Source organism: Pyrenophora tritici-repentis, chromosome 2 (assembly GCF_003171515.1).
Source record: "Pyrenophora tritici-repentis strain M4 chromosome 2, whole genome shotgun sequence".
Classification (NCBI taxonomy): Eukaryota; Fungi; Ascomycota; class Dothideomycetes; order Pleosporales; family Pleosporaceae; genus Pyrenophora; species Pyrenophora tritici-repentis.
The window spans coordinates 3,273,210-3,295,640 of NC_089391.1; the positions used below are offsets into that span (position 1 = coordinate 3,273,210).

Genomic DNA, 22,431 nt, shown 5'->3' on the forward strand with positions numbered 1-22,431 from the left:
GATCTGCTCAGGTTCTGGAGATCCGCCGTTACTATCCTCAATGTGCTCTTGGGGTCGAGATTTGTCTAGCGTCGGCATCAGAGCTTTGCATCGCATGCGCAGCCAATCACTTTGGACACGGTCTTCTCCTCCACGCTCAACCGCCACATTTGGATCTCCCTTAGTCCAATCCAGGTATAGGACGGTCCGAATTGTGTAAACCCCACTTGTTGCACATTAGAGTTGCCATGCGACAGCCAGGAATGAGCCCGGTGCCGCACGCTGGTGCACTTTGCCGGTGTCGCTCATGTCATCTATCTAGGGTACGCCGGCACGTCTTTGCCAACTCACTGATAGCCTCACCACCCTTCTATGCGCGCCCAACACGTTATTCCGCGGATCAAGAACGAGGTTGAAGAATACATGGGGTCCGGACTTCTCTAGTGGCGAACAAGCTCAGCAACTGCCAACCGCCATAACACGAAACACCCGCCACTTCCAATATTGTGCACACCTCTTACTCTTGCCCCATGCCCTGAACGCAGACATTTCGACAATACACGCATCTTTCCCATCCTTAGGCGCTTGTCCATAGTGTATGCCGCCTCTGGAGTAGATAGTCGGCAACGCCCGGGATGCCATCCGCCGAACATGCGCGCCCACGCATATTGGACTTGGACGACCTGGAGTCTGACATTGCCCCGCTTTTTGTCATAAGAACAGGCCAGACAGCTCTTACATTCCAACCGCTCTTCTACAACGAGAGATTTCGACAACTTCATCTCCATGGCTCCATCCTGGCTCAGAACAAAGAAGCGCTGCTCTTCCGCTCATGGGCGTAGGCTTTGGGTGACTTCAACCCAGAACATGAGTTTGGCGGCAGAACCTGGATTGCCGAGTCGGCGGGTCGAAATGGTGACTGGAAGGTTGTAAAAGCAAAAGTTGGCAAAGAGCGAAAGCAACTCCACCAGATCTCGGAGGAAGACGCTGCTGATGATGATGGTCGAACTCCAATCCTGACCCGCTCAAAACCCGAATTTATAAGAGGGTTCAAACGCGACAGGAAAATATCGCTCAAAGATATCCCTCGCACAAACTTGCATGCAAGATGGGAGAGTATCCAGACGATGATGGAGATGAGTGATGTTGGCGTCTTCGAGTATAACTCAGAGGGAAAATTGTTGCACGCTAATGAAGCATGGTATAGACTGAGGTATGTACACACACTGAATCGAAGACATGTATTTAACGACTCTCAGTTCTCTTCCGAGAGAAGGCGAACACCCGGAATTCTCATTTATGGATCTTGTCCACCCAGAAGACCAAACGCTTGTAATGTCCATGTGGAACAACCTTGCTCTTGGGAAATCTGTCACTTTTGAGATGCGCTGGAAAGCACGTCCAGGTTCAAATGATTCCGCGCAATGGGTCCTTTCAGCTTGCGTACCTGTATTCGATGACGACAAGCAGTTGATCGGTATTGCCGGCAACACGATTGACATTAATGCACAGAAAAAGTCGCAAGCGGCAGCACAGGCACAGGTTGAGGCACTTGAGCAAGCAAGGCTGGCAGAAATGAAGTTTGCCCGATTCGCCCAAGTTTCGCCTGTTGCGATCTACATCTACGTGCCTGAAAGCGGTAGGTTTGGTCGGTCTACAATTCTGCAAAATCTGACATGATTTTAGGCATGAACTTTGTCAATGACCAGTTCTACGAACTCACAGGTCATGCACATGCACCAGTCAACCAGTTCGAATGGTTTGATCTAATCTCTGATGAAGACGTGGAAAGGGTCAAACGCGACTGGGGAAGTATGCTGCGAGGAGATAAAACTGACGCAGTGCAATTCCGTCTGAAGAAGACATGGGTAAATCAAGACGGCAAGCGCTCGAACATCTGGGTACAAAGTTCGAGCTACCCGGAGCTTGATGAGAGTGGGAAGGTAATAAGTAAGTCAGCCTCATTTGTGGAACGAATGATCTTTGCGCTAACGTTTTCAGGCATAATGGGAACATTATTCGATATATCGCAGTTCAAGTGGGCGGAAAGTGTTCAGCGACGTCGGATAGAAGAGGCCTGGGAGGCGAAGCGGCAACAAGAAAAGTATAGCATGATCCACTTGTTCAACCAAGTTCGTCTACTAACGACGATAGCTTCATTGACATGACTTCCCATGAGTTGCGAAACCCACTTTCCGCGGTGATACAATGTGCCGACTCGGTTATTGCGTCGCTTCACCACCTATCTGGACGACAGCTCATGGCCTTGCACCCAGATCATGATCTTTCCAAGGCAGAATCAGAACTTATGGGATGCCTGGAAGCGCTTCAGATCATTGTTTCATGTTCGATGCACCAAAAACGCGTTATTGACGACGTACTTACCTTGTCGAAACTCGACTCTAATCTGATATTGATCACGCCCATGCGCGTACAGCCTGCAGTGGTAGTTTCGGACGCAGTAAGAATGTTCGAGGTCGAATGTAATCAGGCAGGTATTCAACTCGATTTCACCCTAGACGAAACGTTTAGTGGTATGGAATGGACCATGTTAGATCCATCGCGTCTATTACAAGTCCTCATCAACTTGCTGTATGCTCTTCCTCTTTTCTAGACAAACCCTCTGCTGACACCGCCAGGACCAATGCCATCAAATTCACAAAGGATCGACCTGAAAAGTCTATCAAAGTCACCCTCGGCGGATCCTGGTCTCGACCACCTAAATGTTGGCAAGATATTACTTTTACCAATGATGATGTGTCAGATATACATGTCACTGATAAATCGGAATGGGGGGAAGGGAAGAAAGCATACCTCTGGCTTAAAGTCAAGGACACGGGCTGCGGCATGACAACTGATGAGCAGAAGAAACTCTTCTCTCGGTTTTCCCAGGCCACGCCACGCACGCACGTCAAATACGGCGGTTCTGGTCTAGGCCTCTTCATCTCAAAATCCCTTACAAAACTCCAAGGAGGCTCCATTGGTGTGAACTCTGTCAAGGAAGGTGGATCTACTTTTGCTTTCTATGTCAGCACGCGACTCGCCCACCCACCAGCCGATAATGTCACGGCTCGAGCGGTGCAAGCCCGGCCTGTTCCTCATAGAACTATGACAGGCGAACAAGCGATGCAGATGATCACACTTAACGTCTTGATCGTCGAAGACAACCTAGTCAACCAAAAGGTGCTTAAGAAGCAGCTAATGAAATTTGGCTGGAACATCAGCGTCGCAGGCAACGGACAAGAAGCCCTAGACTGGCTAAAAGACAGCGTATACTGGCACAACGAAGACGACGACCCTACCACCACAGAAAACAAACACGAACTAGACATCATCCTCATGGACATTGAAATGCCCATCATGGACGGCCTAACTTGCGCCCGTCTAATCCGCGATTACGAACACCAAGGCCTCCTCGTCGCACCGCGCCCCGGCCCTTCACCCCATAGACGCGCTTCGGCAAAATCCATATCCCCCATTCGAACCGAAGAAGATAGAAGATCTTCAGACGCACAAATCGTCCAGTCGCCCACGTCTACATCACACGAACGTCCCGACAGACAGTCCCTGCGTCTCCCCATTCTGGCCGTCAGCGCAAATGCGCGCATGGAGCAGATTGAACAAGCCCTTTCGGCTGGTATGGACGATGCGATATCTAAACCTTTTCGCATACCGGAGCTTTGGCCTAAGATTAGGGGGCTGGTGAAGAGGGTGGCGCATGTGGATACGCGTGCGAAGCCGTGAGTGATGGCGATGTTGGTTTCGGGTTTGGGGTTGGATAGTCTGGATAATTATTCAACGTGGCGCATACGTGGTGTTATGCTGTTTTTTTATGGTACATGTTGGTGGAGGGCTTTTAGTGAATTCCGAATGGAAAAGCACGTGATGTGTGTCGGATTGTGAGTATCGGTAGGGACGTCGGCTGCTCAACACTTCGGCCCGACTTCCGCTGAGCTTTATCCACGAACCATGCTGTCATATGGTAATGGCCATAGTGCCATGCTTGTAGATATGGCGTAAGCCCACAGCTATTAGGCTCGTCGATGTTACGAAACCCAGCGTTCCAGAGGATATCGGCATCTTCAGGGGTCATTTGTCGATATCCATAATATCCATGAACCGGTCCCCCGTCAAGATATAGAGCATCCGGTATGGGTACCATGTTCGATATAAGCATGCCGATGATGGTTGGAGCATGTCGAGTTTGGAAGCAACTGAATATGGTAACATAGTATCTGCCAAGTCCAGAAGCCTTTTGTATCGATCAGCAAGTGCTGGAACAAGAACGCCTAGAACCCGCGATCTAAGACTATTGGGCAATATGATCGCCTCCTGCAACACAGTAGTCCCGTTCGGTTTCGCGAACAGCCCACAGTCAGCTCTTAGCAAGAGTTGAACAGAGTCGATCATGCCCGTCTCAATAGCTAGATGCATCGGCTGCCGATCGAAACTATCCTCTATATCCATATCCACACGTCTTTTTATCAGAATCTGAAGTCTGGTTGGCCATAGGACTACAAAATGAATAGAGGCCATTCCGTTTACTGAAGATTGACGATTGAGATTTGATAGCTGAGCGCTTCGGACAACTTGCTCGAAATCGTTATTCTTTTGTAGGATCAAAAACACGAGATCCCCGAGATCGCAGACTGCAGACGATGAGTATGTCTGTGCTGACGAGTTTTATTGTTACACTTACTGCCAATTTTTTTTCGAATATCCTCAGACCCTCTACTTGCACCAACAACGGTACCTCTTCATCGAAAAGAGAAAGAGCTCTAGAAGCCTGGCCCTCGGCATCCCCCATCAAACCAAGTACCCTACTCAGCTCTTTGTACTCAAATTGATTCAGCGCCAGAAAGTCCGAAAATTCGTCGTAAATGTTGCCCGCTCCAACATATGTCGTGCGTAAGGAACTTGGGTCAGCCGCCGTGCGTACCGCATTTGGGTCAGCGCCATATTCCAACATGAATTTTATAATAGCGACATATGAATCATCAGGATGATCTCCGACGTAGTCGCATTGCTCTATTACATGCTCTACGATGGCCTGTCCGACTTTGTTGGTTACCCAGAGCGCATCTCAAACTTGACTTACATGCAGCAAAGTACGACCAACACACTGAGTATCCCAGACTGAGGCCTTTCCCTGGACAAATAGATCATTGAGGCGAGACTGAAGCTATTCTTTACCCCAATGAAACTCCTGAAAAGCTTCTTCAATCGGCATGAACGCTGGCGAGGTTTCTGGATCAACAAGCCTAGTCGTGCCAATCACGATCGGACATGTCGAGAACGGACCCAGTTGTTCACCTGGGTACTGATGTTTATCGCATATAGCCACCAGGAAAGGACAATCTGCATCATGACCTCTAGACTTTGTTTTGAGCTTTTGTAGCGCGGACAGTATGAGAAGTGTTGTGCACGGAAAGTTTGCGTGATCCTAAAGAAAGGAAGAGGCTCCCAGTGACGCGCGCTGCTAAAGCTGCGACAGTTGCATGGCTTGCGTATACGAGAATACCATGCGGCGCCTTGTTGAGGCTGCCTGTCTGGCGATATGTGCGGTAGTTTCCCCTCGAGAATTGATTTTGTACCGGGGTTGCGATTGACACATCGTGTCTTCAATACCTGCATATCCTGACAGATTTGCCGAGTGTTTGAAACCGTCATCGCCGACATCTGTGTATTTGATTCCGCTTGCAACATGAGAGCCTCAAGCCTATTAGGAATGTTTGTAGACTGAGTATTGAATTGCTGAGACAAGTCTCCTAGGTGCCGATCGGCTCCTTGGAACCACGTCGCCGTGGTCTGGCCTAATTGTTCCACATTTTGGAGCGGTTGTCCCACATCCGTGACGGTCTTGGCTGAACTGTTATTGACCATCTTTGTGAGTGTCAAAGTTTCTTCGATGTTGATCTTCATCTGGCCCGCGGTCCCGGCGATGTTCGAGGTGAGCTTCCTGCATAAAAGTAAGAATTCACGTACAGATGAGGCGCTGAACCGCCACGGAATCCCGCTTACAGGTTCTCCGCACTCAACCACATTAAAATGGTACTTTTCTTTTGTTCGAGTCGAACGCAAATGCTTTTCACTTCATCCTTCTTCTTGGCAGAACAGATGCTGCTCCAGCGTCGTTTGAGGGGTACATCGTTTTGTTTCGGAATTAGTGTCTCAAGCGTTGTGCATAGCTCATTGGCAATGGCGATATAATCGGGAAGCGGGCCATTGGGTGTTGAAGAAGCTACTGCTTGAGGTGGAAGCTGTGTCTGTATATGTTTAGCGAGATCGCTCTGCTGGCGCAGGTCGGCCTGAAGTTGGAGGAAACGACGCGGCACGTTGCGCACATCTGAGCAGAAGCGGTCAAGACAAGATTTAAGGCGGAGAGCTACATCTAAAAACTGCAGAACAGCGGCAGCTGCACCTATGGCCTCCGCCATGGCGCTGGTGAGGTAGATGGGGATAAGAAGCAGGTGCGGGGCATGGCAACTACCTTATAGACACATCACTGTGTTCATTGCTGTCAGCCTTGCTGGATGCAATTTGTATGCAGACGTATGTGCACAGTCTCCACCATATGCACGTTGCGAACCTCTTGTTTGATAGGTGTTAAGCAAGGCTGAAACGCGTTGTCACTGCATATTGGAAGAAGAAGAAGAGGGGCACCGGACGAAACCCACACGAAAACTCATGTCGGCTTGAGTTACATAAACAGATGATGATATATATGAGACAGAATATCAAACTATGCTACTATATAAGCGTTCTGATGACGCCAATAGCTACCCGATGCAAGCAGCTTCTGAGAGTGGCGCAGCGATTCTGATTGGGGAGCAGCAAATCTATCGGCGTGAGGCAAGTTTCGAAAAAGCTCGGCAGAGCTCTTGTCAAAATCACATAATCAATGAATGGTAACATAGTGCAAGGACAATATAGTACAAGGCTTCTGTACAAACTTGAGCATCTACAACATTAGTATTATAGAATCGTCAGTAAACCACCAACATAGCAACTAGCGTTTTCGAAATCCCACACCACATCAACCCCCAAGCCCGCTCTTCCTCCTAAAATCCTCTAACCAATTCGGATTATCAGCAACAGTCTGATTCCAATCATCATCAGCGTCCTGATACAACAGCCTCCTTGACTCGCGCTGAAACATTTCATCCGTCGGGATAATACCCGCCAGCATATGTCGTCTCGCAAATCGACTAAGATGTCGCCTGAGTACTGTAGGCAGATGGAAATCATGTTGCGTCGACATGGTACGCAGCGCCTCTAGTGAGCCCGAAACGTCCTGTTCAATTTGGCCTAGTGGCGAGGTATCCAGACCGGGGGACGCGGGCTCTTCAAGTTGCATATAGGATATCATTTGCTTGGTGTGATCGATGGATTCGGGGTTCGTGGCGGAGAAGGGTACGACGGTATTTGCTTGCTCGGCGATAAGGTAGGGTGGGAAGGCGTTGATGACGCGAGCAGCTACTGAAGGCTCGAAGCCCAGCTCGCCTTTCCAGTCGGCCATAGTTTTGCCTTCGCGGAAACGTGCAGACAGGTGGTCTGCCCGCTCGTCCCAAGTATCCAGAGTGGTGTTGCATATTCCACAACGTGATGTCACTGGTGTAGTCTCAAGCTTCCAGTCGTTGATTAGTGGAAGAGTCTCGAGGCCATGGACTAGACGAAGGTGTTGGACAAGATGGTCTTTGCGACGGAATACGCGAGGGGTAGATTGACCCGCGGCGCATACAGAGTGGTTATGCCGCTGCAGATGCTCGGGTGTGGGGTCAAGTGCACTGCAATACGCACAGTGAACTCTGCCAGTCATAGGCAGTACGACTGAGGCTCCATGTGGTGTACACATCCACTCTTCCATGTTCAAGTGGAGTGACTTTTCATGTCGCGTCCAGTCGTACTTGTGCTTGAAGGTATCGCAACAAAAAGTACATTTGAAGATACGCTCCGGATCTTGCATGTTTTTGCCCTTGGTCTTGCCTTTGTTACGTGTTCTGATAGCTTGGCCGCGACGCTTCGTTTGTGACCTGGCTGAGTGGCTTGAGTTTACTGAACGTAATGACCACTCACTCGCAGCGCTATCAAGACTAGTTGTTGATGAAGGGCCATGGTATGTTCGGAAAGCATTACCACTGGAAGGCCTGCTGTTGCGTGGTGAGATGCGCATGGGCTGATCTTCTAAGGCGTGGTAGATGGCTGACAGTGATGCCGCCTCATCCTCGGGCGGAGAGTTTCGCCATCGCTGTAAAGCAGGCGATTGGTCTTGGTCTTTTTGAAGTCTTCCGCTCGGTATTGTAATCGGACTGGATGTACCTGTCGATCGTCTCATCATGTATTTGCTCCGACGGCGTGGGAGTGTGTGCTGTCGTTGCACCACTGGACGTTCGTGTTCTGTGGGTTGATCTAGAATGGTATCCAAGTGACAAATTGGCAAGGACAAATCTTTTGTCGACCTATTTGTTTCTCCAGCGTCAAAGCCCTGATAGTTTATGTCATTTGCCGAGCCATCGAAGCCGTGTATGTTAGCATCATCAGCTGCAGCATCATGCGAAGGAGATCTGTTGTCTATCGCCAGGAGTTGAGAAAACCAGTCCGGTTCGATTGCGTCTCCATCCCAAGGCGACAGCTGCCAGTTATTTATGCCATGTTCATCCATTGTTTCTGATGCAGCAAAGGTTGGTGTTGAGTCAGAGTAACAGATGATGAAGTGAGGATGACCGAGGGCCAAGAGCCAGCCCGAAGTCGGCGCAACTACCGATCATGACTTGATGACGGCACTCTAGACGCGTCTAATCCCAAGCAAACGCGGTGTACTAGGGCGGCCTTCTCGGTACCCATCGTCACGAGTTGCTTACGTCTCGCAAGGCGTAGGGCGTGAGATGGGGCACATGGCGTCGGCGATGGTGGCTGGCCCCGCAGTTCGGAGCAGTTCCTTCGCGTTAGTGCAGGAATCTGGAACTCGGAGGGACCGAGTGGACAACCACAAAAAAAGCGTGATATTTTATAGAAATGGCCGATGCCGATGAGAAAGTGTTAGAGGGCGTCTTCGGTGAGTAACGTTGATGTGCTTCACACCCCGCTCCTAACCCCAACAGCCGTCGCGAAACCCGCACATGTCTCTTCTGCAGATGTTCTGCTCAAATTACAGGCTACTTTCGCCTCATCAGTCACATTTGCGCCACTTCTAAGGACGCAGCCAAAGCGCACCAGTAAATCATCCGATCAAGTCTTTCGTCTCGGTCATGGCGGTACCCTGGACCCTCTGGCTGCGGGAGTGCTCATTGTAGGCATCGGACGTGGCACCAAGTCACTATCGCAGTACCTATTATGCAGCAAGACTTATGAGACGACTGTGTTATTTGGTGCGAGTACCGATAGCTACGATTGCACTGGCCTGATCACGGAGAGGGCAGAGTGTGCACATATCAATCGAAAACTTGTTGAAGAGAAGCTCCAAGACTTTAGAGGGACCATACAACAAGTCCCACCCGTGTACTCGGCGCTCAAAATTAATGGGATGAAAGCTTGTGAGTATGTGCGACAGGGCAAGGAATTGCCGCGAGAGTTGGAAAGCAGAGAGATGCAAGTCGACGAGTGCACGCTGTTGCAGTGGTACGAGGCAGGAGAACACAAGTTTGCATGGCCCGGTGAGGAGAAGCCAGCTCCGGCACCAGCGGCACGCATTAGACTTACGGTGTGCTCTGGCTTCTATGTACGGAGCTTTGCGCATGATCTTGGCATGGCATGCAACTCACTCTCGCATATGACGAATCTGCTTCGCACGCGCCAAGCCAACTACACCATTGACAATCTACCAGAGTCGTCAGATCTCACCCCTGCTCTTACATATTTAGATCTCGAAGCAGGGGAGGATGTATGGGGCTCTAAGCTCCGACCCCAGCTCGAGAAGTGGGTTACGGCAAACCCTCTGAGTCAAGGGCACGTCAATGGCCGAGAAGGAAATATGAAGCGGAAGCTGGCTCAAGACAAGGAAGACCGTCCCAAACAAAGATTCCGCGGTGGGTGGGTTGCAGAGACGAAGAAGGAGAGGATCAGGCAGCAGGGCGGCAAGTTCAAAGGCAAATGGTGAAAGAAGAAGCAAGATTCCATAGTCGAACATACAAACGGCCGACAAGAAAGCGATGTATAAGACGTGAAAAACCTCTAAGCTGAAGATCTATCTGGAGAAAACAACGTTACCGGTCTAAGAAAGAAGAAACAAGTCAGTGATATAGCGGTACACCATGACAACGCAACAGACTCTGCCATTCAGAAACCCGGTCTGTCATTTCGCAGCACTCCAAAACGCCCCATAATCTCACTTCTCCATACGGTTGTGCTTTACTGTTGAACGCCAAGCTTTTCCCATTAACCAGGCCCAATGTGAACAGCTTTTGCATCCCAACATAATTATCTCTCCGGATGGCAAATAAGATGGCAGGAAGTTGAGGGCGCGGTAATGCATTTTCAGCATCCCATTTGGTGATCATGTCGATTACGTCAAGATAACGGGTTTCCGAGTCCGGTGTGGTAGGTGGCGAGCAAAGTAGGATCATGTCGTAAGCGGGTGGTAGAGCAGCGACTTGTCCATGCAGCATGGATGCGGAGATTTTGTCTAGCAGTATGCATACTGCATCTTTGTTATTGCCCCTGATAGCATAGTTGAGCGCATCATATGTTAGTTCCGGGGCTAGACCGAGTAGCTCTACAAGCATAGCTTTGCAGGTATCGTTATCATGGTATGCAGTGAACTGCAGAACGTTCATATCCTCGAATGCTGGGTCGCGGGGATTTGCGCCAGCGCGAAGAAGGACATGCGCGGTTTCCAAACTGTCGAGAGAGAGTGCAGCTGCAAATGGGAGGGCTTTGATACCCTTTTTGTTACGTCGAAAGAAGACTTCTTCTCGTGCGAGGTGACCGTTGGTTTGGAGAATTAGTTCAACCCCTTGTGCGGCGTCTGCTGCGAGCGCTCTGCCGATGGCTGTTGTCCGTCCCATGTCGGTTGCTGTACGTTGCGAGAGGCTGGGGTTGAAGCCTCTATCGATCAGCAGCTTCAGTATACGAATAGCATCTTCAGGTCTCTCCTTCCACGTCTCCTTTGTTAGCGCACTGACCGGAGAAACGTAACGAGTGATTTTCTCTTGGTATTGCAGGACTTCGTCTCCCTTCTCGTAGCTAGCGGGCGAGCCATTAATACTCAACATCTCTTCTACCGCATCGGTCCAACCAGCCCTCACAAAACAAGACAGCGCCGAGTACTGGTATGTAATCTTCCATGGTCTATTTTCAAACTCGGCACTTTGTAGCTCGCTTTTGTTATCAAAGACAGCGGAGACAAACGCTGTGGGGTCAAACAGGGGATGTCGCGTGATTCGCTTTAGTACGCGAAGACCCTCGTAGACGTCCTTCCATTTCGATATGCCGTCGAACATGCTGCTTTTCGATATTCGTACCCGGTTCTCCACCCAATAACGCTGCGTTTCGAACATCTCGCGGGGCCACTGATCGACCAATGGATTCGCGCCATGGGAATTGACTAGGCATATAACGAGATCTGCATGCCCTTTGTACGCGGCTGTCAAAAGCGCATGCTCCATAGATGTCCAGCTGCTTCCCTTGATAGGTTCGCCATAGTTGGCACCTTTCTTGAGCAGGTAGTCCACCACGCTTGCGTGTCCTTGTGAGGTAGCCTTCTCCAACGCGTCGTGTCTTACTTTCTTGAGTCTCCCGCTTGATCGGTATATCGGATCAGCGCCAAGTGCAATGACTGCCATAACAAGTGGTAAGCTTCCCTCCATTGCAACTGCTTCCAGAACTTCAGTTAGAGACTCCTGGGAGTAGCCATTGATCGGCTTCGGCGACGGAGTGGTCATTCTGGACAAAAAACCTTTCTTGGAGGGTGAGACCTTTCCAGCCAATATATCATTCTTCTCGCATAACCTACGTAGGATTTCTGCCTTTGCGTCGCTCTGGCTCAAAAGGTGATTTTTGTTCTCCGAATTCCTCGTCGCATCGCATGAAATTCCTCCTAGGTGGGAAGTATTGCGAGAAAGGCCGAGCATGGAAGAAGATGTGATACTAGGGCTGTAGCTACTGCTGCTGCTTGTAGGTTCCAGGTCGTGAGAAGTCCCGGCACTCGGCTTTCGAGACACATCTGCGAGATCGAAGGCTCTGAAACATTGGTTGGCGAGGTTCACAGACTGCATTCTCTTGGGGGCACTATCCTCTACGCTAGCGCTACTATGCCACGAAACTGTCGGAGTTTGTGGAGGTTCGATGGCATCGTTGAATAGAATCAAGGGCCGTGGTTGTGAAGGCTGGGGCGCATATAGTCTTGACTGCGATCTAGGAACATGTTGCGAATCTGAACGGATGGATGGTTGGCAGCCCTGGTGGATTGGATAATTATCGCGCAGGTCATTGCTAGCCTGTGTATGTTTTGGGTGTAACGGTACAACGGCAGCTAACGGTAATTCTGTCTTGCTAGAAATTCGGCGCGGGTGATGGACCCCCAGCTCTAGTGCATGACCAGGACGGGAAGACGGTGGCTGGGGAAATTCAATTTCTTTCCTGAACTCGGCAATGTTGACTGTAAGATTTTGGGAGCTGTCTTTGATACTTGAGTTGCCCCTAGTATTTGCTGCCATCGTGGACGATGTAATTGTCTTATCGAGTGCGTGATGGGTGGAGGATATTCCGGCATGGAAGCGCGTATGCTCAGTGAGATCGTCCGCATACTGCTCCTTATCGTGTCTCATATTCATTGATACTTGAGAGTGTGTTTCTGAGAGGGTCCAAGAAAGGGCAAAGGTAGTTTGGTTTGGACATGCTGAAGGCAATGTATGAGAAGATATATTGGGTCGCAGGCCATTCTCCAAGATGAGTACGACGGCGGTTGACTGAGCCCCATCTTCAGCCTCCCGAAAGAAACGTCATACCAAAAGTTCAACCCGCACCGGAATAGGGCCGTCAAGGCTAGGATGTAGGATCGTAGCTAAGCCGAATCTTGTCCGTATATGATGTAAGTTTGACCAAGTCCAAGCATGACATTGCGAGAGTTGGTAAAGGTTATTCTATGACAAATGTCTACAGTCGTATGAAGAAAAAAATGTTCGGTCGCTGGCGAAAGAGAGGACGAAAGGCATCATAGTGGAAACGTGGAGAAGCGGAGAAGCAGCGGGAGCGCGACGGTTAACACCTGCAAGCATTCACGTCGGTTCTATCTGGCTGGGACGCATGTAACATGAGGAATGTACATATGGTCGCTCGTATACAGGATCCTTTCGGCAGTAGAAGTGCCGGCAGGCTGCGGTAAGGACATTGCGGGTGCGGAAGGTGGAGAATCCCCACGTGTGAGCGACTGTCTCCAAACGGCGTGTAGCGAAAATCCCTCTGTACAATGACGACTTACCCATGTGCTTGTGAACGTTTTGCGCTCCGCCAATGTTGCCAGCCGTGTTCGATACAAAGTATTGAATCAGCGCTCTGACCCCCATGCCGGAGACATTTCTAACTAAGCGAGGAGCTTTGACTTCCGCGGACATGTCAACGATTTCTCCTGAGCAACTGTCAGAACAACAACAGCATATGAACGCCTATCTAGCTAAGCCGGCGAGAAGCTAGCTATGCTTCCTCGCGAGGGTTCTAGCGGCCACATACATGAATCAGAACAAGTTCCGAAGCAGGCTGGACCGCGACTGCTGTAAACACAGACCACCAACGGCTACCTACCCTTGAGATAACATCAGCCACAAACGATTTTGTTCCGCGGTGTGCCTATGATTTGGAACTGTTGATCGGATGCTGTGCCCGCATGAAGTGGCATGGAAATAGATCGGAATATTCTCAATATCAGTGCTGGAAAGCAGTATAGACTACCACTTGAATGACGTAGTAAAGAAAAGTTTATCTGTGTTGGAAGGTCTATAGCACTAGTGCTGAAAGGAAATAACGATAACTAGGAATGCATTCTGTTCGGTGATGGTGATTGATTTTATTACGAACACAGCTGCTACGAAGGTATACCTAAGCTCTGCGCAAGGTGGGCCGAAGTCGGGCCGAAGTGTCCAGCAGCCGACGTCTCTACCGATACTCACGATCCGACACTGGAAGTCTTTTCTTTCTGGGTAGCTAGTAACTCTGCTTGTATCGGTAGTGACAGTATGTGTTGATGGTAACTGTGTGTAGCATCAACCATCAAAGCTTGTCGGCCTCTGCACCCATCCCTCTACTCGGACTGTCAGCTTATTGCCGTCAATAAAGCGTTCAAGAGCGCGGTTTGGCGATGCCTTGGTGAAGGCGTCTGCAGGATTGTCTTCACCATTGATCCAGCGGATCTCCGTGATCTCGCGACGCTCATATGATTGGCGCAGCGCCATGATGTCGATCATGAGACGCTTTTCCTTCGTCGTCCCAAGCTTTACTAGGCACTCGTACAAGGAGTACGAGTCTGTACAGATAACCAAGGGAATTGCAGGTAGTCTAAGTCGTTCTGTAACTATCCTCAGCGTGGTTGCAACTGCAATGCCTATGTCAAAGCCGTTGACCATGCCGTAGATCTCTGAGGCCAGTACGCTCCGTGTGATGCGCTTGCATTTTGTAGAGCTGTAGTGGATCACGTTGCCCTGTATTGTGAAGGTGTTGACGTCAATAGACTCGTTGACGAGCATAAGGACAAAGCCTAGCTGTGAGCTGAGGTCCTTGTTGTTGGCAAAGGAGCCATCCACAAAGACCATCAACTTGGCCTCCATAAGATTGACAGTGACGTAGCGCAGGCCACGATCGAGATTCTCCATCTGCCATTTCAGGCGTTTGTTGAGTGCCTTGATGTCCTCGTCTGATGGTTGCTGAGCTTGAGCAGCGACGGACAGGTCAAATGACGCCTCTGGTTGGCATGTTGATGCGATGTACGCTCCGCGGGCGCGCTGCTCGGTGTACTGTTGCGCGCGGTCGGGTGCCCTGATATCCACAAGCCTGATCCTTCCTCCTTGTCCTTTCTGCCTAAGGGTCAAGACTCTGCTGGCGTCCATCGTGAGTGTACATCCATTGAAGTCTAACTGCACTTCTGGTGTCAGTCTTGCTTTTGGCTTTGACCTGAACTCTGCCTTCTGGATCTTCTTCTCTTCACGTGACGAGAACGCTGGTGTCCCGAGCATGAGAGTGTCGTCTGTCTGCATGCCAACGATGCCGAAGATGCCTGCGTCGTCTCTGTTCGTGATCAATAGGCATGGGTCGTACGTCGATGTTGCCATGTCCAGTTCCTTGCAATGGTGTCCGTGATACGTTGTCCACCAGTGGACTCCTGCCTCAGCGATTCCATACAGCGGCTTGATCACATGGAGTAGCGTGCCTTCTGGATATCGATGGACTAGCTCAGTAGGAAGATGTGCGAGTATCGTCCTCTTCAGGGTTGTCTGCGCCTGGGGATACGCCTGCGTAATGTCACGGAGCTCGATGTTCATTCCGCGTTGTACCATCTCGGGCGCCAGCGACATAATCAGGCGCTGGCTACATCGCTGTATGGTTGGAGATTGCGTCAGAATAGTCTCCTTGCCGTGGTCCTGGTAGCCTTGGATAACTAGGCGGGATTTCTCATAGGGCTTGGTTGTCTTTCCCTTGACCTCACGTACTAGGCGTGACTTGAAGATCCGGATCTTGCTGTGTAGCCTCTCGTCGTATTGCTCAAATTTAAAGACTCCACGACCTACGAGGTCGCTGATCTCTTGGTCATCAGACGCTTCAAAGGGGGCGCCTGAGGTTGTGATCACTCCATCGTTTCGTAGCTTGATAGCTAGCTCAAGATCGTCCTGCTCCTTCTTGGTGATGTACGCGTGCGCCTTCCGCTTGTTCTTTGACCCTGGAGGGCGGCCTCTCCTGCGTGGTTGCACTGCCGGTGGTACTGCTACCGGCTCATGCGGCTCATTCGGCGCGTGTGGCGCATCGGGGTCGCTCCAAAGGTGGTCCGGTCTGTAGTATGGCTTGACGACAGTGGATCTGAATGTCGTTGGACCATTGACCATGTCAACAGTGACGTTGTGGCCATCTGTACTGGCGATCTTGTACGGGCCATTCCAGCCATCACTCTCTCTCCATACTAAGACTTCGCTCTGGAGTGGGAGCGCGAGCATGTCTGCAGTGGCTGGTCCATTGCGGGTGTTCAAGGCGTCTGCAACTTGGTGCTCTGCCGTGATCTTGCGTAGGGCTTTCGTCGCCTTTTGAATAGCCTCGCTGCGCTTGACCATTGACGGGGATGGCGGTGACTCTGCAGTCATTCGTGGGTACGCTCCAAAGACCAGTAGCGTCGGGACTAGTCCATCGGGGCCAGCAGTATCGTTGACAGCCTTCACAGCCATCTGGAGAATCGCGTCGTCGGACATAGTGTCAGTGAGTTCTGCATAGAGTATGTCCCATGCGCGGCGTAGAGGTGCATGGTACCTCTCAGTTTTGCCGATAGACCAGTGCGCCTCCGTAGGTACTTGCTTGCATGTGACTCCCATGATCTTTGCTTCTGCGCGGAACTCTGTGCTTGCAAAGTTAGTGCCTGCGTCATGCGTGATAATGTCTGGTGGTCCTTGATACGTGTCGATCCATAGTATCCGCAGTGCTTGCCATGTTTCTTTAGCTGAGATAGCGCTAAGGAACCTCGCGCCTTGAAACGCTGTTGAGGAATCGACCACATGCAGTACAGGTTTGTTGCTCAGGTACATCACATCCACCAGGATCTCATAGTTGAAGTGGTGATCATCCTTGAGAGTGAATTTGAATCGGCGCGGTGCGGAGCTGTGGAGCTGGCAGTGGTGGCAGAACTTAGTGACTTCTTCTAGGGTTCTTTCTTCGAAGTCGTTATGGCCAGCATCCTTTAAGAGCTTAACAAGTCGCGTGACAGCTGGGTGTCCAAATCGTCGATGGAGCCGTCGCAACTCTGTCTCTGTCAGGAACACAGTTGCTCTCTCTCTTTTGTTCAGATGGAACCAAGGATGTCCCCATTTGCGAATTACAGGGATGTGTACGTCACCCTGGACTAGCTCATCTGTGGTGTTGTTAAAGTAGACCTTTAACCTGTCCATGTCTGCAAGGCACAATAAGAATGGTGTAGGTGCGTCAAGCACCTCAAAGTTGATCGTCCCAATGTCTGTAGAGACCTGTGCAGTGCCAATAGATGATGTAGCCTCGCCCTTGCCGAATTTGATAGATGCCTTTCCTGCTGTAGACGTATCCATCCTAACTGTAGGATCTTCCCTTGTGAGTGCAAGGTACTGCTCCTTGCCAACTGTGGATACGTTGGCAGCGCCTGTATCCGGTAGGATCCCTTGGTACACAGATCTTGTGTAGCGGTCTTCAAGCAGGAACTGTGACGCTGGCGCTGATGGCGCGTCTTGGCGGTATACGTCGTCGCCAGAGATGTGGTGCAAGAACGCCTGATCTGCAAGGCATTGCTCCGTGAAAAACTGCTGTTCAAGGTATGCTTCCGCGACGTCGTCATCGTCGTCATCCTCGCAGTCTTCCTCCTCTCTCCAGCCTCTCTGATTGTACTGGCTAGTGTGCTCGATCCCTTCGTATTCTGCAAGATGTACGGAGAAGTCCTTGGGGGCTGTGTACCTGTACAGTATAGCGTAGAGAAGAACTGTGTACGGGCAGCCTTGCGCTCTTCGTCTGTGTGGTTGGTAGACCAGCATCCTTCCTTCTGGCAAACAAAGCATTTCTTCCTCCAGCGTGGCTTGAATCCTCGTCCGTTGTCGTCGCGCTGCTCGCCTCCTCGATATGCTCCTCTGGATCCGCCTCTGAATCCTCCTCCACCTCGAGATCCACCTCGGATTCTTCTATTGCCGTTGTATCGGCGATCTAAGTAATATTGGTCCTCTGTGACCATCTGGGCAGTGTGTTGCCGTGCAAGGTGTGTCTCAACTGCAGAACGTAGGTCTGAGAAGAGTCCTTCACAGATTGTGGCTGGTTTGAACAGTGCCATCTCAAGCTCTGGTACTCCTCGGCAGGCATTGATGACAGTGGTACGTAGGGCATCCTCGCCCTCAAAGTTCTTGCCAAGGGCACGCTGGCATAGCTGCAGCTTGTCAAGCAGGATCTGCAGAACCTCGTGTAGTCCCTTGTCGGGGTTCTCTGTGCGGGTGCGAGCGAAGGTTGTAGTCGTCCAGTCTGTGTAGTAGTGCTGGTGATGGACGTCATGGTCGAAGTGGTTTTTGATTGCCATGTACGCATCAGCAAAGCTGTCATCTCTCTCTACAACCTGTATGTAGAATGTCTCTGCACGTCCGGTAAGGATACGGGGAAACACTGCGTGAAACTGCTCTTCTTGGATATCTACCTGCCAGCAGATGCTGAAGAAGATCTTGATCTTATCGTCTAGTAGATCGTACGCATTCCCTGTATACTTGTTGCTATTGTCCCATAGCTTAGAGAACTGCGTGATCGTATTAGCGTCGAGTCGATCGTTGCGGGACCATCGCGGCGGTAGCGTCTTGTACGGGTCGTATGGTAGTTCGGGTGGTCTGTTAGGGACGCGGTTCGTTGGCTGTTGCGGAAATGGCGTGACTTCGCGATATGCAGTCGCTGGCGGCCGTGTCTGTAGTTGCGCACGCCCTTGTTGCGGCTGCGCGGCCTGCTCCCACAGTTGTCGATGCTGAGGCCCTTCCAGCGTACCGCTCATGTGTTGTTGATGTTGATGTTGATTATGGTTTAACGCCCTATCTGTAACCTCCCATAGGGTATTCGGGCGGGTCCCGCCGTGGTCTTATAGTGTTGTCGCACTTGCCTCGTGGAACCTATTCCTAGGTGTTTTGTATCTAAGGGGAGTGATGCCCTGCCTATATACATGTTCGTGAAAAGGACTCCCGCCATTTGAAGCCGTTTTCCTACAATATTCTAGTATTTCGTGGCTTGCGCCTTTGATCGATACAGTACAATGACTACTTTTTAGAGAGAGAAACGAAAAAGTAACAAGAGGCAGTTTGAGATATAATGAAAAGTTTGAAAGAGAGCGTGTGGGTTGTGGCATCTATGCGGCGTTCTGCCGCGAATCCTACACTGAATAATGCCAAGGAATTCAGCGGGTCTTTGTGAAATTCAAAAATAGAAATCACTCGTCATAGAAGGAGTTCGTTACCTTCACGAAGGTCTCGAACTCTTGTGGCTGGTCTATTAATTGCGCGAGGTACGCTAGGCCTTCCTGTCTTGTGCGAGGGGCACGATGGGGCGTAGAGGCCACTTCTTGAAGTGTGTTGTGGCTCTCTTGCAGAACACTAGGTGTTCTGGCGTCTTGGGCCTGCCGCATAGGCATTTCGAGGTATCCTCGTGGTTGAATTTTCGGTGGTACCATTCAAAGTCGCCATGCGTTGAGCGTATCATAAGGACTTTCGCGAGTATCCTTCGGGTAGCCATAACGCTGCGGGCGTGCGCCTAGTATCGTATGGCAGCTGCCATTGCGTGTACCATGCTGATAGCCTACTGCTCTTATCCTTCCACCAAGTGTCCCTTGTATGTTCGAGGAGGCGGCGGCCTACTGTTCGTATACCGGATCTTGTGGGGGAGGCGGCCATGCCGTATGGCTGGTGCGGGTCTTTGGCCTCGTTGTCAGCCAGCTGGTCGGCGAGCTCGTTTCCAACAATCTTCATGTGTCCCGGCGCCCACCGCGTTTTCACGTTGTAGGCCTCCATAGCTCCATGGATTTGGAGGAACGCCCATTGGGAGGAGGTAGGGGCGGTTCCGCGTATGCCCCATATTACCGAAGTGCTGTCTATGCAGAGTACGATCTCCCTCTGGCTAGGCAGTGAGAGTTGTAGTGCGTGTTTGAGTCCTCTGCACGCGCCTATAGCCTCCGCATCGAAGACGTGGCTAAGGGCATTTAGTGAGCCTTGTCCAGTCGCCACGGCGGCCTGGCCCTGGTATATAGCGTACCCGTAAGTGACCACCCTTGTACCGTTGATTTGTTGTTCAGACCCGTCTGAGAAGACAGTGATTGTCTCCTGTCCAAGAGACTCCCACCAGATGGTGAAATTCTGGGCAGCAATGTCCTTTCCTTGCCCTTGCGTTGGATCCTGCCTCGACCCGTCTACCGCTCATGTGTAGCGGCTGTTGTGGCTCTATTGTTTGGGAACGGCTCTGGACGCCTTGTCTCACTCTATACTGCTCTTGTTGCTCGCCCTGCGACGGTCGTTGTAATTGCGACGGCTGTGGTACTTGCGGTGGCTGTTGTAATTGCGGCGGTTGTTGTAATTGCGGCGGTTGTTGTACTTGCGGTGGTTGTTGTACAGCTGGATAGACTGTGTGCTGAGTGTCCTGTTGGCGTTTATTGCTCTGCTGGCGCTGGTACGCTTCGGACTGTTGGTCGAATTTCATGGCTCGAAACTCTGCTGGTTCCCATTCAAGAGTATTCTCTATACCTAGAATGTTGTAGAGAGAGTCCGCCACCCTGGCGTGATTGTTGCCAGTGTATACTCCCCGGTGTCGTAGCACACTCTTAAGAGACCTTAGTGTACCACGCTCAACCTTGCTAAATAGCTCCTTCGTCAATCCTTCAAAGTCCCATTTGTAGTCAATGAAGAGGTCATCGTCCCAGGCCATTGACACATTGTAGTCGTGGATAGCTTTAGCGACCCACGTTGTTGCGTGTGTCTCATTTGCGTCCGCCGGTGCGGGTACACCCCAGAGAGCTGTATTGATGACCTTGAGTGCAACTGTGTATGGACAGTTTTCCATAAGTTGTTCCGCGGTAAATTTGGCCCATGGTGAGTCTGAGAGGTGTTCTGATTGCTCATTCTGTAGTTGATTCTGAGCTTCAGCAGAGTCTGCAGAGCTTATTTCGCTTTGGTTATCCGCCATCTTGCTAGCGGGTGTTGACGCGTTGTCGGTGTTGTTGTCTCGCTGGTTGGTCGTGCCAGCGCTTGTTGTTGTACGTGATCGGATCGTCCGGAGACGCTCGTACGGTTGAGTTGTATTGCGTTGCTGACGCGCTCTGTGTTCGCGGATTAAGCTAAACCAGCAGCTGTAGAGGGAGGTTAAGAGTGCTTTGTGTTATCTCTGCCTCGCTCTGTTCTTAGCACAGAATCTTCTCCCGGGAGTATAACGTCGTGCGTCAGGGAGTTCGTCGAAGATGCGGTCTGTCTCTTCTACCTTGCTGTCTGTGATCGCCTTAAGCAATCACTGATCAGTGTTGGAAGGTCTATAGCACTAGTGCTGAAAGGAAATAACGATAACTAGGAATGCATTCTGTTCGGTGATGGTGATTGATTTTATTACGAACACAGCTGCTACGAAGGTATACCTAAGCTCTGCGCAAGGTGGGCCGAAGTCGGGCCGAAGTGTCCAGCAGCCGACGTCTCTACCGATACTCACGATCCGACAATCTGAGTATATACACAAGCTTGCTGACGACACAGCCTGCACCTTGGACGGCTTAGTCGAAATTCAACCTCATCTTACCCGCGTTTTCTCCGCAAGCTTCTCTCAAATTTCTATAAGGTTTCGTTAGTGTGCCTTGGAGCTCCTAGCGCGGAGTCCCTGCAGATAGTGCCCTCCTATGGGTCTACTCCGCAAACCCCCGCAGATCAATTTACGATAGTAGAGAACCACGTGTTCATGACAAGGGAGATTTGCTCGCTTGGGGCGACATATGGCACCCAACGGACTTCGCTAACCGCCTTGTCAGAGCGAAGAAGGACCGACATCGTCAACCGACATCTCCATCCATCAGGAGCTTCACGGGACAGCCGATAGCTCCGCGTCACCGCCAAGTCCCCGGCCCATCGCACTGCGAATCGATTGCACGTTCTCCCTCGACATCAAACATGCTCAGTACACTCAGCTTGAGTGGTCTAGCATAAACCACAAGGGTGTTCCATGGAGGGATATCCAGTTCATGGGGACTCTGCGGCCAAGTTTCCCAGTGACCAGACTGACTGAGTAATGTGAGTAAACTAAGATAATAGCCCGTGATCCGTCTTCATTAGTCCGCGGAACGGTTCATCCATTGACGATCCTCGAGGCTTACAGGCTCGAAACCTCTCCTGGGGGCAATTCTGGTGACCTTCATCCACCACGCCAACGTTTCATCGCTCGCTTCCGCTGTCCATATCGCACACATCGGGATCATCTTTCTGTTACGTGTTTTGGAGCTAAAAGACGTCCGGTCAGCGCAGCAATATCCTAGTTGATGTTGCGAGTAGATCCACGTCCCACCGAAAGCTTGAAGCAGGACCTCACATCAATGCAATAGCCTCTCTAGAGTGTCGTTCGGAGGCGGAGGTATCCAGGCTCTCTGGTTCCCCACCCAGGGAATGCATGGACGGCAATCGAACGCAGAGACGGCTGATCTTCGACTACTCAACACGGCTACCAATTACGTGGAAATACTGTGGTGGCGGGACAAGGATCAGGCCAGATTCAACCACGGCCTCGGATGTCCTAGGGTCGCCTGTCTTTCCTCAATCAAACTGG

The 22,431-nt window shown here is 50.8% G+C and overlaps 9 protein-coding genes across 9 annotated transcripts; 3 read left to right on the forward strand and 6 right to left on the reverse strand.

The window, feature by feature from the left end:
- Positions 1–1,106: 1,106 nt before the first annotated feature.
- PtrM4_066920 (BaeS, Signal transduction histidine kinase) lies at positions 1,107–3,723 on the forward strand (the record flags this gene model as incomplete). The annotated part of the gene is made up of 6 exons (XM_001933398.2): positions 1,107–1,192; positions 1,239–1,618; positions 1,666–1,929; positions 1,981–2,083; positions 2,134–2,571; positions 2,619–3,723. 6 exons carry the CDS (start codon positions 1,107–1,109, stop codon positions 3,721–3,723), a joined length of 2,376 nt encoding a protein of 791 aa, XP_001933433.2.
- Positions 3,724–4,981: 1,258 nt separating this feature from the next.
- Positions 4,982–5,119, forward strand: PtrM4_066930 (uncharacterized protein; the record flags this gene model as incomplete). The annotated part of the gene is made up of 1 exon (XM_066105744.1): positions 4,982–5,119. One exon carries the CDS (start codon positions 4,982–4,984, stop codon positions 5,117–5,119), a length of 138 nt encoding a protein of 45 aa, XP_065964371.1.
- Positions 5,120–5,600: 481 nt separating this feature from the next.
- PtrM4_066940 (uncharacterized protein) lies at positions 5,601–6,416 on the reverse strand (the record flags this gene model as incomplete). The annotated part of the gene is made up of 3 exons (XM_066105745.1): positions 5,601–5,607; positions 5,657–5,938; positions 6,001–6,416. 3 exons carry the CDS (start codon positions 6,414–6,416, stop codon positions 5,601–5,603), a joined length of 705 nt encoding a protein of 234 aa, XP_065964372.1.
- A 599-nt stretch (positions 6,417–7,015) lies between these two features.
- On the reverse strand, positions 7,016–8,641 carry PtrM4_066950 (uncharacterized protein; the record flags this gene model as incomplete). The annotated part of the gene is made up of 1 exon (XM_001933400.1): positions 7,016–8,641. One exon carries the CDS (start codon positions 8,639–8,641, stop codon positions 7,016–7,018), a length of 1,626 nt encoding a protein of 541 aa, XP_001933435.1.
- Positions 8,642–8,994: 353 nt separating this feature from the next.
- Positions 8,995–10,075, forward strand: PtrM4_066960 (TruB, Pseudouridine synthase; the record flags this gene model as incomplete). The annotated part of the gene is made up of 2 exons (XM_001933401.1): positions 8,995–9,034; positions 9,081–10,075. The coding sequence occupies 2 exons, from the start codon at positions 8,995–8,997 to the stop codon at positions 10,073–10,075; spliced, it is 1,035 nt and encodes a 344-aa protein (XP_001933436.1).
- A 106-nt stretch (positions 10,076–10,181) lies between these two features.
- Positions 10,182–12,743, reverse strand: PtrM4_066970 (Ank-2 domain containing protein; the record flags this gene model as incomplete). Its single annotated transcript, XM_066105746.1, has 2 exons — positions 10,182–10,189; positions 10,247–12,743. The coding sequence occupies 2 exons, from the start codon at positions 12,741–12,743 to the stop codon at positions 10,182–10,184; spliced, it is 2,505 nt and encodes an 834-aa protein (XP_065964373.1).
- Positions 12,744–14,174: 1,431 nt separating this feature from the next.
- On the reverse strand, positions 14,175–17,204 carry PtrM4_066980 (uncharacterized protein; the record flags this gene model as incomplete). Its single annotated transcript, XM_066105747.1, has 1 exon — positions 14,175–17,204. The coding sequence occupies one exon, from the start codon at positions 17,202–17,204 to the stop codon at positions 14,175–14,177; it is 3,030 nt and encodes a 1,009-aa protein (XP_065964374.1).
- Positions 17,205–17,520: 316 nt separating this feature from the next.
- PtrM4_066990 (uncharacterized protein) lies at positions 17,521–18,646 on the reverse strand (the record flags this gene model as incomplete). The annotated part of the gene is made up of 2 exons (XM_066105748.1): positions 17,521–17,826; positions 17,891–18,646. The coding sequence occupies 2 exons, from the start codon at positions 18,644–18,646 to the stop codon at positions 17,521–17,523; spliced, it is 1,062 nt and encodes a 353-aa protein (XP_065964375.1).
- A 509-nt stretch (positions 18,647–19,155) lies between these two features.
- PtrM4_067000 (Metallothio multi-domain protein) lies at positions 19,156–20,817 on the reverse strand (the record flags this gene model as incomplete). The annotated part of the gene is made up of 3 exons (XM_066105749.1): positions 19,156–19,381; positions 19,429–20,033; positions 20,116–20,817. The coding sequence occupies 3 exons, from the start codon at positions 20,815–20,817 to the stop codon at positions 19,156–19,158; spliced, it is 1,533 nt and encodes a 510-aa protein (XP_065964376.1).
- Between the last annotated feature and the right edge of the window lie 1,614 nt (positions 20,818–22,431).